Source organism: Centrocercus urophasianus, unplaced genomic scaffold (genome assembly GCF_019232065.1).
Source record: "Centrocercus urophasianus isolate 14NV4802_14NV808 unplaced genomic scaffold, USGS_Curo_1.0 seq_16, whole genome shotgun sequence".
Lineage (NCBI taxonomy): Eukaryota > Metazoa > Chordata > Aves > Galliformes > Phasianidae > Centrocercus > Centrocercus urophasianus.
This window is the reverse complement of record NW_024884711.1, coordinates 21,754,021-21,771,114: the sequence shown is the minus strand read 5'-3', so window position 1 is coordinate 21,771,114 and position 17,094 is coordinate 21,754,021. Positions and strand designations below refer to the sequence as shown.

At 39.7% G+C, this 17,094-nt stretch overlaps 1 protein-coding gene across 1 annotated transcript; it reads left to right on the top strand.

Moving 5' to 3' along the window:
* The first annotated feature begins 6,376 nt into the window (after positions 1-6,376).
* LOC122159610 (von Willebrand factor D and EGF domain-containing protein-like) lies at positions 6,377-16,414 on the top strand. Its single transcript, XM_042817380.1, has 5 exons — positions 6,377-6,614; positions 9,162-9,257; positions 13,293-13,397; positions 13,985-14,080; positions 16,011-16,414. The coding sequence occupies exons 1-5, from the start codon at positions 6,377-6,379 to the stop codon at positions 16,118-16,120; spliced, it is 645 nt and encodes a 214-aa protein (XP_042673314.1). The 3' UTR covers positions 16,121-16,414.
* The last annotated feature ends 680 nt before the right edge of the window (positions 16,415-17,094 follow it).

The following is a 17,094-nucleotide window of genomic DNA, read 5'->3' as shown; positions in this document are numbered from 1 at the left end:
ATCATCTTCTAACAATTAATTTTCTTAGAACTGCAGTCCACATTAAGTGGTCCATAGTATTAACTTTGTAATGAAATGTTACAATTGACATCTGCAACTGAAGTATTTTTGTAAACACCTTTAGTCAACCAATGCATAGGGTCTTAAAAGGAACCCCCTGACTCCAAATATGAGAAGATTCTATGTAGATGAAAGGAATACTACAGAACTGCTTATGCAGAATATTTTTTGAAGTATTACCTGCAAGTTAGTCAGCTGTCAGTTAGTCAGTCAGTCACTGTAGTGAAATACGGTCACTGATTAGAAGCAACTTTTTATCTTTTGAACCTGTTGCCTCAGGTTGTGCTATTCAATTATTCTTTTCATTGGATATAAATAACCTGACAGTATTAATTATGTCATATTTATGTTTCATTTCATCCTGCAGTAGTGGTTTTTTTGTTGTTATTGTTGTTGTTTTTTAACCTTTAATGAGAGTTTGGCAAAAATACTATGTTAAAAAGGGAAAGGTATGTTCTGGCAGTGCTTAGTCCTCTTGTTTAAAGCAAAAGAGATACTAAGTAATGCTGGACTAGACTTTTCATCACTGAAAACAGTAAGAAAGAAGGATGTCAACATCAGTATTAGACACTGCATAGGAAAAGAGGCTTTCATATAAGCTCTTTGCAAAATTGAGCAAGATTTTCAGATTTCAAGTTTAACTGCTTTACACTCCTCTGCTCAGCATCTAAATCCTGCATATGTGGTACAGCATCCGTCCATTTCAATGGGAGTTCTAAACGGGAGGTGCCTAACAACTTTCTGTTGCCCCACCATTTATCAAGTGGTTGTGCTATTCAATTATCCCCCAGGAGTGCTGTGAAAATTAACAGAACCAGGCAATTTGATAATGAACTTAAAACTTATCATGTGCTGCTAAGCTTCTAAGTATTATTTGTTGTTTGAGTTACCACTTTCTTTGTTCAGAGGTAGATTTGAGATAAAATGAAATAATATATGAAAAACATAGGAATATGCATCAAGCCAAATTTATTAACCATCCACTGCCAAACTAAAGTTGTGTCTGTCTGTTAACAATAAAAAAATTGTTTTTCTTTTTTTTTTTTTTTTTTTTTTTTAATAAGGGAGCATTCACAGTGCTGATGCTTTGAATGGATTCCAGCATGAGTAATTACATCCTACCATATCTAAATATCAATTAGATGTGGTCTTTCTTCACCCATTTCCTGTGCCACATTGCTGGGTTGTGTTGCTGAGCACCGTGGAACAGTAGACACATTCACCATAAAGTTGGCAACATCTTTGTGTCAGACAAAGTGATATCTTTATGTCTCAAAGATGAATCTTTGGATACTTCCTCAGACACTGGTTTTTGCTCCAGGGCAGCTTGAGTTGTGTCACTTTGGCTTACATCAGCAAAAGAGTGCAGGGATTACAGTACATTAATAACTATATTAGTATCAAATGATTAATACCACATTTGATACCTCATGTGAGCAGCTGATGGATACAAAGCAGAATCCTGTGAGGCCGAGATTTAACTTTTAGCACAGTAAAAAATTAACTACTTCATACTGGCTGTGTAGGGGAGAGAATGTTATTTACTCTCCTGAGATTTTCTTTATCAGGATGAATTGTGAATAAAACTTTCCACTTCAATTAATTTACACTGTATTTATTAAATACACTGTATTTATACTGTGTTCAGTGGTGTGGTATCTGAGTTATACTCAATAGTTACACCAAGTGCTATTCAATTATTCTTTTCATTGGATATTATGCCAAATTTCTTTGAGGGCAAAAGATAAGATTCAGTGAACAAAAAAATTGTTTATTTATGAGACATGGTTGGGAGCCCTCAAGTAGTGAGGAAATCAAATTCTTTTTATCTGCTAGCAAGCTGACTTTAGCACCTCAGCAGGGTAAAGAAGAAAAGAACTACTTTAGCTTGTCTTTGTAAAATACCAAGCCCTTTAAACTCCACACCATGCCAAAATTCAAGGTATTGGGAACCTTGCAATATCATGCCCTTTACTTGCTGGGATGTGGAGCACGATACCTCAGTGCTGAAGACAAGTTGGTTTCTGAATGGCTCCAAAGGCAGTCATACTTAAGCATCTAGGAGTCAGTTCATCTGCACTTTGGTCCTTAGCAGTAATTTCTGCACATGAAAGACATAAATTGAATTTGCTGAGGATGCACTCTATCCCTCAGCAAGTTTATCAGGAGGCTGTTCAGCAAAATCTGGACGGGCTGGGGAATTGGGTGGAGAGGAACTTCATGAGTTCAATGCAAATGCATGAGGTTCTGCAAATGCAGAGTCCTACACCTGGAGAGGAATAACCACATGCATCAGTACAGGTTAAGGGCTGACCTGCTGAAGAAGTGCTCTGCAGAGAAGGACCTGGGTGTTCTGATGGACAATAGGTTAGTCGTGAGATGTCTGTGTGGCTGAGAAGGCCAATGGCAACGGGAGTACATTAAAAAGAATGTGACCAGCAGGTTATCCCCCCCACTCCTGTCTTGGTGAGGTCACATCTGGAGTACTGTGTGCAGTTCTGGGCTTCCTTGTTCAAGAAAGGCAGGGAACTTTTAAGGAAAGTCCACCAGAAGGCCACAAAGATGATGAGGGTCCTGGTGTATCTCCTTTCAGAGGAAAAGCTGAGAGCCCTGCGACTGTTCAGCCTAGAAAAGACAAGACTGAGCAAGGATCTTATCAATGTTTATGAAAGTCTAAAGCATGGATGTCGAGGATGGGGACAGGCTCTTAGTGTTGCCCAGAGACAGGACAAGGGGCAACATGCACAAACTGGAACACAGCATGGGGAGCTCTGTCCCCATGTATCTGTTATGCCTTACATGGAGCAGAATCACAGCTGAGGTCCTTAGTTTGGGCTATAATGCAGGTTTGACATCATCACTGTCTTATTCTCCAGGCTGAAGAGCAACACCACCAGTGGGGCTGTTAAATATTACTATCTATGATGCATGTAGCCAGTAAACAGAAGAATGTTCACAATCCTTCCTCAACTGCTTAAAAAAGCAAGAGATGAGCCCCTGAATGTCCTGGTTCTAAAACCGCTTTATCTGCTATTCAGTTTGAAGGTAAGAGTCAAGTACAACAATTATAACATGACTGAATGTGAGTTTTCTTGGTGAAAAGTGAACTCTATATTAGCAACCACATTAATTGGAATTTTTTTTTTGTTTTTTTTTTTTAAAATAAGATCCTGCTTCTAGGACTAAAACATGTCTGATGCATGCAGGCACTTCTGTTTTCAGTGAAAACCCCTGTTAATATGGTACAAGCCCCCTTAAAATGCAGACATGCACTCAGCAAATTTGATAAGCCCTGAGATGAATTTAGACGCACAAAGATGGTGAAGAAACTTAATCCTTCCTACATAAGATAATGTTTAAACAAATCTATTTCATTCAATGAAACACCTGGGCAAGCTTATTTAATATAGTCTTTGCATTTAATTAGCTCAATTGAAGGGGCACCTGCCATATTTCAAATTACGATTATTTCCTTTCTTATTAATTACTTTAAGATCCTCAAATGAAACCTGGGAAGAGATGCAATTAAAAAAGAAAGGAGAAAAGACAGAAGGGGGGAGTCTTAATTAATCTGAGCTACCACGAGTCATCTTTTTGGAATAGAGAAGATGGGATAAGGGACTGAAAACAAATAGTACTTTAAAAATCAGACTCTCAACATGAATAATGAGAATAGTCATTAAAACCTGAAAAGAGCTTGGTGTGAATGAATTGTTGCTAGGCATTAATATCAGAAACACACAATTTCATGCTAAACCATCATAAGGAGAAAAGTCAAAAATAGAAAAATAATTATGTGAAGTACTCAGTATGGTCAAAATTACTGGCAGAACTTGAGGAACTGTAAAATTATGATGTACCCAGAGAACAATATAGTCCACAGTCAGTGTCTCCATTCTTTCTCTCCTTCTGTTCTTGTGGGATTGGCATAAACAAAGCTATTCCATTTGGAAAGAATTTATTCCCTAATATATATCTGACAAGCAATTTCACCAAGAGTGCTATATCTGCACAATCCAATTACCCTTACATTTACAAAAGGGAATACTGAATATGAATACACAACTGGAACTGCAATAGGAAAAGGATGTGGACACTTTTATACTAGATAGTAAATTTGCCAACTATAATAACATGAGCACAAGTAATTATATCATTGGTGTTTTCATTCAGCATCAATATTACTTGAAAGGGTGTTTGCAAATTAGCAATGAATGTAATTGTGTATTGGTATTGCCTAAATTTGCTCTGCTTGCCTGGGTACAAACAAGAGGAGAATTTGTGCCCGTTTTTGGCAATTAAGTACTAGTCATATAGGGTTCTCCTGTTTAATCATTTAACATGACTCTTTGCTCTCTGAAAGGCTAAGTATGGTTTTGCAAAGATTATAACATTTGTACCTTAATCTTTACCAAAAAAAAAAAACCAACAAAATAGCGCTCTGTAATATTAGTAACAGATTTCCCTTGTATTTTCATCTCTCTACGAAGCGTATGTTCCACACTTCACTGATATGAAATCAATTCTTTCTGACAGAAACAGGTTGTTTTTTTTTTTCCTTTTATTCCATCAAACAATTACAAACTTTAATTTCCAATCCAAGTGAATTCAGTTATCAGGTTGTACTACTGCTTCATCTAGTCAACAAATCAAGCTGCTTCATGCCATCATGAAACAAATTCAAAGCCAAATCTCACAGCTTAAGTAAGGCTTGCTTTTCCCTGGTTTTACAGGAGATACGAGGTTCACTTTTCTGAAGAAGTATGTTTTCTCTATCCTTTGTGTAAGTGTTTTTACTGTCTTTTTATTGCTGTTAGTCAATAAAACTCTTCTAAAAATACTCTCTTGGGCTCAATCTCGGCATTGAAAGCATGTGCTTTCTCTGGGAAATACTTAAAAATGATAGGAAATGCTCATGAAAGATGGGCAGTAATGAGGGGGAAAACATTTTCTCTCCCTTTTTTTTTTTTTTTTTTTTGTGTGTGTGTGTGTGTGTGTGTGTTCTTGTACCTGAAGATATTTTCACATTTGAACTAAAACATTGGTGTTTATTTGTTGCAGAATGTTATTCAAACAACATATCCCAGAGACTTCATGCTGGGTGAGGAGCCCTCTTGAAACTCATATTCCTTCCCTTTTTCCCGTCTGCAAAATGGCATTGAGTTCCATACCTCAGTCCTTTCCCTTCCTCAAGCTATCTCTGAAGCACTATGACACAGTGTTCACACCTGAGCCTGACCTTTGAGATAAAAATGAGGAGAAGTTAAGGTTTCTAGTTCACAAGAGGTGAGAGATCAGTTACGTTACAGGAGTTGTGGCTAAAAGATGTCATCCTGTAAACAGGTGCAATAGCCAATAACTGGTAATAACTTCTAAGTTTCATGGTAAAATGATCTCATCAGAACTGCATAGAACTTAGTCCAGCTAAATAACCACCCAGTAGCTGCTCAGTCATTAAACTCTTTATATTGTGTTTATCTTTCTCCTATTCTGTTTTTTGCTGTTGTTGTTTTTTCTTTTTTCATGTAGCACTGGCTTTTCCAGGTTAGAATCACAGCATCTTTTAAGTTGGAAGGGAACCTTTAAAGGTCATGCAGTCCAACTCTCCGTCAGCCCAGGATTGGCTTTCTGGGCTGTGAGGGCACACTGCTGGCTCATGTTCAGCTGCCATCTGCCAGTACCCTCAGTTCCTTATCGGCAGGGCTGTGCTCTGTCCTTACATCCCCCAGGTTGTAGTGATAGTGAAGGTTGCTGCAACCCAGGTGCAACACCTCGCTCTTGGCTTTGTTGAATCTCACAAGGTTCCCCTAGGCCCACTGCTGGAGCCTGTCCTGGTCTCTCAGAATGTCATTCTATCCCTTGAGTGTTGACCGCACCACACAGCTTGGAATTATCTGCAAACTTGCTGAGGGTGCACTCAATCCCACTGTGAATGTCACTGATGAAGATATGAAAGAGCACTGGTCCCAGTACTGACTCCTGAGATTTACAAGCAGTGAGTGAAATTCTTTGCTTAACAACTGGGAGGTTTAATCTCAGCTAGCAGTAGGCAGGACAAAGGCCTGCAAGCCTGCAGCAGAGCAACTGAGGTTTGTAACCCAGGGCTCAGCCCCGCACCTCGCGCTCAGCCTGACGTGGAGAGGCGGGGGGCGGCTGCAGCGAGGCGGGAGGTTGACGGCGAGAGGCGCTAAAATGGGGGTGAAAGGGTGAGGAGGGGGAGGAGTGGAGGAACACCGAAAGGAGAAAAACGACGGGAGCGTGAATGAGCGAAGGGAGGAAAGAGGAGCGAGCGGGAGCCGAGCGGAACGTCCCGGCCATGGCACGGCGGGCCGGGGGCCGCGGGGGGCCCCGCCTGCTGCTGGGGCTGTGGCTGGTGCTGTGCGGGATGCGGGGCGGCAGCGCCCAGTACCCGCAGTACTCCCGCGGGGCGGGCCGGCCCCTCAGCTGGGGCCCGGCGGCGGCCTGCAGCCCGCGCTGCCTGCACGGCGGGCTGTGCCTCGGCAACGGCACCTGCCTCTGCTCCAAGGGCTACGAGGGCGAGCTCTGCCAGCACGGTAACGGCGGGGCGGGGGGCGAGGGGCAGGGCGCGCGAGAGGTGGTGCGGCGGTGCTGTGGTACGTCACGTTTTCCACGTGAAGGTTGCCTAAATGCCCTAGGCTTCTGCATCGGCTTGTTTTTTGTCGTTTTCTCTATGGACGTGTAAACTTTCCTGAGCAAGGAGAGGTGTTTTTTGAGGCTTGACTGCCGTCCAGACGTGAGGAACGTGAACTGATGTTTCTAGGTGGGATTAGTGAGATGCGTACTAAGGAGAAGCCAAAAACGTGTGCAGAAGGCAGGTTGCTCTCTGCATCCCTTGCTTACTCAGACTGCATTGTGCTCGGAAAATCTCATTTCCCAGGTGTCACATGCCCAGCAGTCGCTGGCATGTCCCACTGCTGTGCCGGCAGGTGTGGAGCTGGGTTAGGTTTTAAAGCTTGTTCCCGTGGGTGTGCACAACACGGCTGAGTTCTGATCCATGTCTTGAGAAGTTTAAGTATAGAGTTCTGTGGCTAAAACTCAGTAACCAGGAAAAGCTGCTTTGCCTTCGTCTGAAATGTAATTTTTTCAAGCTTTGAAATGGGATGTGTGACAGGTGCAGCAAATTGCATCTAACTGACTGTGTGTGTGTTGTGCTTTTTTTTTTTTAAGTGAACATCATGGTCTTGAAAGGGGCAAAAAAGAGGGTGATGTGTCTTACATTCGCTGGCTCTTGAGATACAGATAGAAAGGGGAAGATCTGTTCCATCATTTAAACAAACAAACAAAAATTAAAAAAAAAGAAAAGGACATTTTGGCGAAAGAAGTCTGATCTTTAAAATAGATGGTCTTGAAACTGTTGTTTAAATTTTTGATTGCAAGGTGAGCGGACCCAATTAATATACACGAATCTTTGCTTAGTGCAGGCTTTAGAATAGTTTTAGACATGGAATTGTATATCATGAGTGTAACGGAGGAAAAACTTTGAGCTACACTTTTTGTAGGGCTCATTCTCTCTGATTGAGTGAGGTGCTTGGAGAAGATTTTTAGTACTTAGCTGTCTTGCTCCAAGTGGGATTGCAGAGACAGGCAAGGCTGTATGTAGAAGTTCTGGTGGAGATTCCACCTATGAGCTGTCCTTGGATCTCTGGACACAGGTATTGTAGAATACTTAAGGTGCTTCTAGCATAACTTTTATTCTGGTGAGCAGCTGCAGATCAGGTTCTTCCCTATAGATAGAGTCAAGCTTGTTCTGGGAAGGCAAAGAACCGTTGCAGATATTTTGGCAAAGGGTAAAACTAACATAAGGAAAAGATGTGCAGTTTGTAGACTGTGGATTTCAGCATAGTATCTTTTCATCAGAGCTGTAGCCCTATGTTGAAATGCTTTCTGAAGCCTTATGGAGAGTCTTCAGATCTATCCTATAAATATATCTAAGTACTTGGATGTCCAGATAGTCACAGTTAGTCAATAAGCATAGCGTAGAGTCCCAGCACTGCATAATACACAATACTGTCTTTTTAGGATCTCATTGCTATTCTCTTGGTTTCTTTCCTGTTTCACACCAGTGATTCCTACTTGCTATGCTTTCTTCATACTAGTGATACCAAATTTAACTGTTTGATCTTCAGGACAGAGCCACTCTTTCTGACTGTATGCAACTCCACAGTGATATTTTGATACTGCTGCCAATTGTGGGGACAAAAACAAACACAATAAACCTATGAAATAACACAGAAATAGAATTTTCCTTAAATTGAGAGCTCTTCTGTGATATTTCCAATCAACTAAGTATCTGATTAAAAAGCTATGTAGTGCTGAGTGCTGAATGGTTCTATCATACGTCTGTGTCCTTTATTTGTATGCAAGTACTCATTCTACAGTTATTAATATGAAAAATCCTCTACTTCTCAACTGGATTTTTGCCCTCACACTGACACCAAGCAGTGGTTTTATTCAGTGCTTGTCTTTTTTTCTTCCCACTGTTTCAGACTTCTCACTTATCCAGGCAAAGGACAAGGAAGTGTGATGGTGAGAATTCATCTTGCACCTGCAATTAATTCAGATGAGACTCTGAAACACATAGGGTCCTAGAATTTGAGTGTGAATAAACAAATGTTTTCTCAGAAAGCTGATCTGATTGAGGAATGATTTAGGACTAGTAAAAGGAGGGCTGTGTGCTGAGTAATTTATTTGCAGTCAGACTGGACTTCCCTTGAATTCTGCTACATTGAGCTTATGCACATTTCTTCTTATCACCTCGTTTGTCCCCTGCTATTTCTTGCCTTAAATTATCAAAAACTTCTATCACAGTCAAGCTGTATTCTTTTTACTTTTTAATACGACCACATCTTCTCTCTGTTCTGTCTACAGTGCAAATTTTTCTTTAGTTTTAAGTGTTTAAGAGCTTCAGAATGATGCTTTCTGTGCAGGGTTACCCTGTGCAACATGGGATGGCAGAGCAAACGTATCTTAGGAAATGTGAAGACAAACTGTGCATTTGGTGACTGAAAGAATGCACTTTTCTTATGTATTTAAGCATTAGCTTCAGTAAGTTTCACCTACGTTTGTTATCTTTCTTATAGCAACATGTTATCCAAAATGCAAAAATGGTGGGGAGTGCCTGAGACCTGGAAAATGCCGATGTCCACCTGGCTATGGGGGCAGATACTGTCATAAGGGTGAGTAAAACACAAGTGTTAGCATGGAAAGGCTCAAAGTTTGAGAACAGATTAAATGCATTGGGGACTTCTCAAATTCAGACTGTAATGCACTTTGAAATAATGACCTTAATTCCCTAGACCTCTGACGTTACTGTCAAAAAATGCGTTGCCAAAGCATGGATGTTCAGCCTTTTGGCTTGCCTGGACCACATTCAGTGAGAAGGAATTGTCTTAGGCCACATATAAAATACATAGGTTGCTCTGAACATAATGCCTTCTATTTATTTTCAGGAAAACTACAGTAGGTGCAAAGAGCACAATCATAGTATTTGATAGGGCAAATTCTCAGCTACACAGTCACCACCATTAGCTATGCATTTTTGCATTTTGAAGAGCAAAAGCTTGCATGCAGTGCTTGTAAAATCTGCACCAGTGGAGATGAGCACCTGTTGCCACTGCTGAAACATCACTCATCACCTCACTGTGCTCACATCCACTGTTTGGCCTCCATAAATCTTCAGCAAATGCTGATGAATGTCAGTAGATGCCTTTTTTTTTTTCACATGATAGAATTCAGCACCTTTGCTTCATACACGCTTCCATGTCAGATGCCGTTTTGTCAGACTGGCCCTCTGCTGCCATCTGACACATGGCAACAAATTTAAGGGAACAGTGGAAGGTTCACCCTCTTCTGCTATATCAGCAACATGACATTTCTGGTGTCATAGGCCAGCATAATAAAACAGGAGACATTACTTTTGGAGCAGCCTTTATATGTAATATAGCTAATGTGTAACAGCAAAAAAACATTCCATTTTTTTACATTTTTTTAAATTAAAATATAAAAAGAGAGCAACAAAATCATAAAACTAGTGAGATATTTGACCTTGTTTTTGTGAAACTAATGCATCAGTCTGGCTCAGTGGCAGTGGCTGCAATTCTTAGTGAGTTCTCAAGGCGTTTGTCAGAGATTTTTGATGGAATTTTACTCTTAGTGTGCTTCATCCTTGAAACAGTTGTTCACAAACCTACATACTGCCAAAAAAATGATGACATGAATATTGTGAAGCGAAGGATATTTCCTTCTGGTAAGAGAGATCTTATAAAGGTCTCATGAAAAAAGATTAAATAAAAAATGGTCATATTTTTGAGTCAAATATCTGATTGCATCTCAGTATACTCCATTTGAAAAATTGCAGGTAATGTAGTTATGTTCACTGAAAATAGAGTTGGAACTATAACAAAAAATTGATGATCTTAACAACAATCTTAAGCCCTATTCTCAAATTCCTTTATCAAAACAGAAAGCATGATTGCATATTTTTTGCTCTTTACAGGACTGTGTTTAGCTAACGTATCAAACTGCATAGAATTATTTGCCATAACTTGAGCTGGCACTGCAGAGCACCCTCCCCATGTTCCTCTTTCAGCCCAGACAGTGCCAATCACACAGCGGTGTTTGGCTGTTGCTGAGCACTGAGTGTGTGCCTGGGCTGGGCCACTCGACAGGGAAGAGCCACTGCCATGATGGCATGTGGGGCACGGGGTGGCTGCAGGGTGGGCTGGGCCACGTGAGTGGGACATGCCTGAAATAGAGGGTTTGTGTGCTTGATAATGGTATGCAGTGTCTGTACTGAAATTTATTGGGAGAATTTGAGATAATTTTGACTCTTGCAAATACAGTGTTGATGTGTTATGTGATATTAAATGATTTAAATTCTGTTCAGTGATATAGCAGACTTCCTGAATAATCAGGTGGTTTGAATAGATGGATATTAATGCGTTAGGTAGCTGAAACTGGTGTAGCATCTGTAAGATGGCAGTATTGAGGGCAAGCTGCTAAAGATACACATAGCAAGGTCTTGGTGATAGTGGGAGATATAAAGTGATAGTGAGGAGTTATAAAGACCAATTTTTATGGTTTTGTGAAGCCTAATATATGCATGGGTTGGAAAGGGCAATCCAGGAAATGTTGCTAAGTTAGGAACTTATAAGACTATTGATGATAATTCTTGAATTCTAGGATAAAGAGGGAAGTGATCTTGAAACAGTTTGAGGGGAAACCAGTGTAGTAAGCAAGATATTCCAGAAAGTGAAGAAGAAATCATTGTTTTTCTTTCAGCAAAAAAGCCTGTGACTCTTAGAAACTTACCATCAGTTCTCGGTGAAGAAGCACTGTTAAATTATGGAATCATAGAATTGTACAGGTTGGAAGGGACCTCTAAAAATCGTTGAGTCCATCCTCCAGATTAGTTGGGCTGTTGCTAAGAACTTGATGAGCGTTCCTTCCAACCATGGTCAGAGCAGCTGGAAGCACCTTGCTGGAGTCTCTGTTTATTCTTGATATTTATCCTGTGGGCATTTGCTTTATCTCCTTCCTAATGTGAAATAGCTACAAGAGTTTACATGGAGTGTAACCTCTTGGAGACTTGAGAAGGAACTTGACTAGATTTTGCAGCTCTGAAATCCTGTTGGGTTGTCTGTAGGATTTGGTGTATTTTATGAAGAGAGTTTGACCTGAGCATACCTAGCAGGATAATATCTACATTTGCAGAACCTCAACCTATAGCTCTGGGATATTAATGAGATTGAATGGCAATGCAAATGCCACTGATAATGCACTGATATAAAAATTGTTAATATAATCTTCATCAGGAGACACTACCTTGTAACGCAGTACTGTGTAATGCACTGAGAAATAACCTTTCGTTTTGAGTGGACTTAGCAGTACCGACAGTGATGAGGTAAACTGGAACATGGTCGAGTTCATTTTCTAGCAAAAGACTTCAAATACTCTTTTTTATTTCTTAAAAGCCAACTGAAAGTGTAGGTTGGTGGGATCTGTGTAGCAGGGAGAACTTCACCTTTTCAGAGTAATCTGAATCAGAAGGAAGATGATAGGTTCTTAAACAGAGAAAGTAGAATATGGATTTAGTTTGTGCTCGTGCTATAGGCTAGATTTGGATCTCTACCTGAGCAAATGTACTACAGTTTCTGGTGGTCTCGCTGTGAGGCAAAGGATGTGATGAAATGTGATGGCTTATAGCCTGTGCAAACTTGCTGTGAAGTGCAATGTGTTATTAAAAACAGTAACTTATACTGTATGATAGAGGAATATGAAACAGGCTCTGAAGAGCTTTTCTGGTTCTAGTTGATTTGTTGCCCTTGCAGTTCAGCATTTGTACCAGAAATCCGTTAGCTGAATTCATGCTCATAACTTGTGGTAGAAGAAAGATTTAAACTTAAGTGTGAAGTATTGAGCAGACATTCAGACTGTTCATTGTTACAATGAAGGATAGTTGCTTCTTTTCCTTAAAGTGAAAAAGTTGTATATATTTACATTCATTCTTGTGAAAAGATGCTTTTGATTGTACAGAACAGCAATTATGCCATGTTTCAGAGGCAATATTGCAGTCCACAGTTGATATTAATCATATGTCTGGCATAAATAATGCTTAATTAAGCCTTCAGGGCTTTGATATGTAGAACAATTCTGAAATGAGGAGGCTTACGTAGTTGGCCTTTAGTAAAGCTCCACTTGACTGGAGTATAGTCATAGTTTCATTTGTCAAAGTAATAATCCCCTTCTTCTTCCTCTTGTTATATGTAGGAACTGGCAGAAAATTAAATACGTGAATCCTAGACCACATATTACTGACTTATCAGCTCTGATTTGGCTAGATTGATAAGAACACATGTCAGTAGTTGCTGTGATGTAGCTGCTTAGCTATTGGTTTACAGTTGTTTTTTTGGTGTTTTTTTTTTTTTTTTTGGGGGGGGGGGTGGCGGTTGTGGCACCATGATAATCATGTTTGTTAGCACCCTCAGTACTCTTAAGAGGCCAACAAACTCATGCTTAATTTTAACTATATTTTGAGTTGGCATGTGCTGACATGGTTCTGTCACCCTTGCTAATTCCTGATGATGTGCCTTGCAGTGAATACTCAAACTTGTAGTCGTTACAGATGTGATGAAATAAGTAATTGACGTACAGATAATTACTCAGTTACCTGTGCTGCTCCTGAATGTACTGTGCATGCTGTTTCTCTGCAGTAAGCTGTGAAGGAGGCTGTCAAAATGGCGGGGAATGCATCTCTGTCAATGGGGTTGTGAAGTGCCTTTGTGCTTCTGGCTGGACAGGATCAAGGTGCCAGGAAGGTGAGTACTGCTTCATCTCTACCACAGCTGATTGAAGTGCTGACAGTCCCTAAACACTGTAAGTCCTGATGGCAGCCTAATGAGACTCAAGTAGTAAAAACAAAATTTGCCGGATAGATCACTGAAGTAGTTTGAAGTTTTTTTTTTTGTCTCAGGACATATCAATAAAAATGTAACAGCAGTAACAAAAACATTTTAAAAGGATTAAGAGGCTAATAACTATGGAAGTGTCACTACATTATGACAGAATCAAAGAACCTGCATTACTGGTATGTATTCAGAAAAAATACTGTCAAGTTATTCCACATTAAAGCGTGCATATGTTAACATTTAAACTTAAATACTTAGTATATGTATATTTTCTTTTTCCTTTTTTTAAATTTAATTTTTTTTTTTTTGTTTGTTTGTTTGTTTGTTTGTTTCCCTGGTCCTGGAAATGCCTTTGGAGTAATACTAGTTGAGCATCTGACCTGGAATAAAATGTATTTTGCCATTTTGATTTGTATCATTCTGAATATTTCATTCTGTCAGGATTCTTTTATATCAGTTTTATAAATCCTGTTCTCTTTCCCATTCTTTTCTTCTAGCAATTTGCCCTCAAGGTTGCCGGAATAATGGAGCTTGTGTGGCTCCTGGGATTTGTAGCTGTCCAGCTGGATGGGTCGGTGGAGCATGTCACTTAGGTAAATAACTTCTGACATTTTTCTTGTATCCCTTCTCTACTTGTTTGATTTATACAGTACAGTGTTCAAATCTTCAGTGCCTAACAAAGCTGCTGGAAGTGTCTTAGAACAGTAAATGAGAAGTTCTTCTGCATACTGGGGATCTTATGTATATGTGTCAGGAATAGATAGCTTTTTAGCTTGGTCAGAAAAACGTAACTTTTTCACTTCAAGTGACTTCAAATTCAAATCTCATTTGTTGCCAAATTCATTACTTTGAATACACTGTATTTCTGAAATATTTACTGTAAACTGAGGTTCCAGTCTAAAGAACCAAAAAACAGCCATTATAGAAATGCTGTTACTATTGATATTGTTTAGAAACTTCAGTAAATTTTACAGATGTGGAGAACTGAAACTTGCTTTTCACTTTGAAGATAAATTGGGAGAATCAGCTCTAGGTGTTTTTAAAAAAGCAAGAGAAAGTTTTCTGTACTCAAAATTCCTACTGAGCAAGTACTTTCAGAAAATTTTGATTCACAAAAGCAAATGAAGGTTATAAAATCTGCTCGGAGCTGCATGGCCCTGTGTGCCTGTAACAGTGCTGCCCTGATGCCAAAGGTGATAGGCCTGAGGCTGAAAAAAGGAGAGCTTTTTGTTTGCTTTCTGGGATGCTGAGAGATAACTCACTTAAATGTTGCTTTTGACCAGGATATGGTAGGTGCAAGGTCTCTGGTTTAAATCCTCCTGCATATATAATATTTGTGTGATTCAAGGAGTCCAAATTTGCTAGTATTAGCTCTTCTGCAATATGTATGTTGTCCAACAAGCAATAACAAACAAATGTTCCCATTTGATTGGGAAAATGCTTATTCTTTGTATTCAACAGTGTATTGAGATAGAGGGTGATGTTAAAAGGTAAGTATGGGACGTAGAAATTGCAGAATGCCTGACTCCACTCCCTGCACCAGCAATAACGGTAGAAGTACTCAGGTTCTGAATATCAAAATAACAACTGTGCCTGAATTAACTAAATCTTTTTCCTATTTGACTTCTCTTAGCAAAGGTGCTTATAAGAAAATTGCAGCCCTCTTGTGTGTTATCTTGGCTGCTGTATGACAACAGGGTGCACTTATGGCTGTGCCTGCTTAGTTGACCGTTGCCTTTCTGGTCCTCCACTCCTCCTAAGGAAGGATGGCAATGTGTAAGCAGTACCTAGTACATAGAAACTGTTTGCATGTGGATCTGTGGATCCAAAAACTGCCTTGAAGAAGTTTCAGCAGAATTTTTTATTGCTCCCTGTAGGGGAAATGCTAAATCAGGGCTTGAACTAGTAATTGAACACCTGGTGTGAAGGCAGGGCCATCCCTGGGGGCTCTGATGCATGCATCTAAGTAACTGGTGGGGTGGAGCCTGGATCCACCCCAGACCTCATTTAAGGGTTGGCAGTGGAGGCAAAAGTATCTCTCACTGGAGATCTTTGTGTACCTGATGCCTTCCAAGGGTAAGCAGATTTTTTTTTTTCCCCTTCTTTTCTTTGTTTTTGTATCCATGGCTGCTTCATTTGAGCTTGTCCTCACTTGCTGCAGCCCAGGACTTTGCTACTCTGCTGTTATTGCTGCGCTTTCCATCACATTATAGTTTTACATTCCCTCACTCTCATGGAGACATCCATCTAAAAGACAGTCTGAACTTTAAAGAACAACAGAAATGATGGTATTTCAAAAGGGGAATGGAGCACAAATAAGACTAGATGCACTGTGGCTGTATTCCAGTGAAGGCCATGATGCTATAAATTGAGAAGCATTGCTTTTTGGTTCTTCCATTGTGCTTTTATTTATGCTGTCCCAACATGGTCCACCAGGGAACAATTGTGTTAGCACAGTAAGACGAAGAAAAATGATCATGTGTTGTGCAGAAGATGTATTGTGTGTCTGGTATCTCATTTCAGCTGTATGTAAACTACCTTGTCAACATGGAGGAAAATGCATAGCTCCGAACGTGTGCAGATGTCGACTGCCCTACTCTGGTCTACAGTGCACAAAGAAAAGAAAGGAATGAAACAGCTTCAGCAAAGATAAGCTGTAATTTCTTGTAACTCTTCATGCAGAAATAAAATCTGAGGGAAGAGATAGGGAGGAACTTAAGTGGTAATTAGTTGAAGTCAGGTAGCTTTTTGTCTTTAGTATTCTGAGTAAATTCATTTCTGTATGGAAAGAGTATTGCTGATAGTAATAAAGCTGTTAAAAATATCCAACTGTGTGTAGTGTATGATGCACTCTACTGTATGTGTAGTATATGTTTTTCTGCTGTTCTCACTTTTCTTCATAAGCAGAGCTATTATGTTTTGGTTGATAGAGCTGAACTTGAAGTAAAACTTACTCTTCAAATAAAATACTTCAGATCGGATGTGTGCTCTTCTATTTGATTATTTATTTTTCAGACTGGAATTGTGGTGTTTTATTAGCAATGTGCTTTTTCAAAAAGCACGTGAAACAAAACCTCCTTAATTCAGACTATAAGAAGGGGTTGTTAGTGCAAGTATAACTTACTTTTGTTAAGATGACACAGTTGAAAAAGAAGCATGAAGTTTGCTGATGTTTCAGAAAGAAGCAAACTGCAAGGCATCTTATCAAAATCCTGATTATTGATTTGTGTATACTTCCTGCCCGTCACCACAGTCAGATTTGATCTTCATCAGTTAAGCTTTATTTAAAAAAAAAAAAAAAAGTACACATTAAGACAGTTCCACTGTTACCTTCTAAAAGCTTAATCCATGCTAATACCTTAAAAGAGTCCTTATCTTGACCACTCTTACAACTGTAGTATCTGATCATTTCTTCTGCTTCCAATTTATTTCTTTTCCTTATCCGAGTAAGATAGGGGGAGTCTTTATCTTCCTTACAGAGATGTAGGCATTGATGATTCATGTTCAAGATTGTGTCTGCAGGAGCAACATAATGGGGATCTATTGGCCTGCAGTGAGGATGAGCCCTTCTTGCTGCACATCACCTGCACAGAGGATGCTGAGGCTT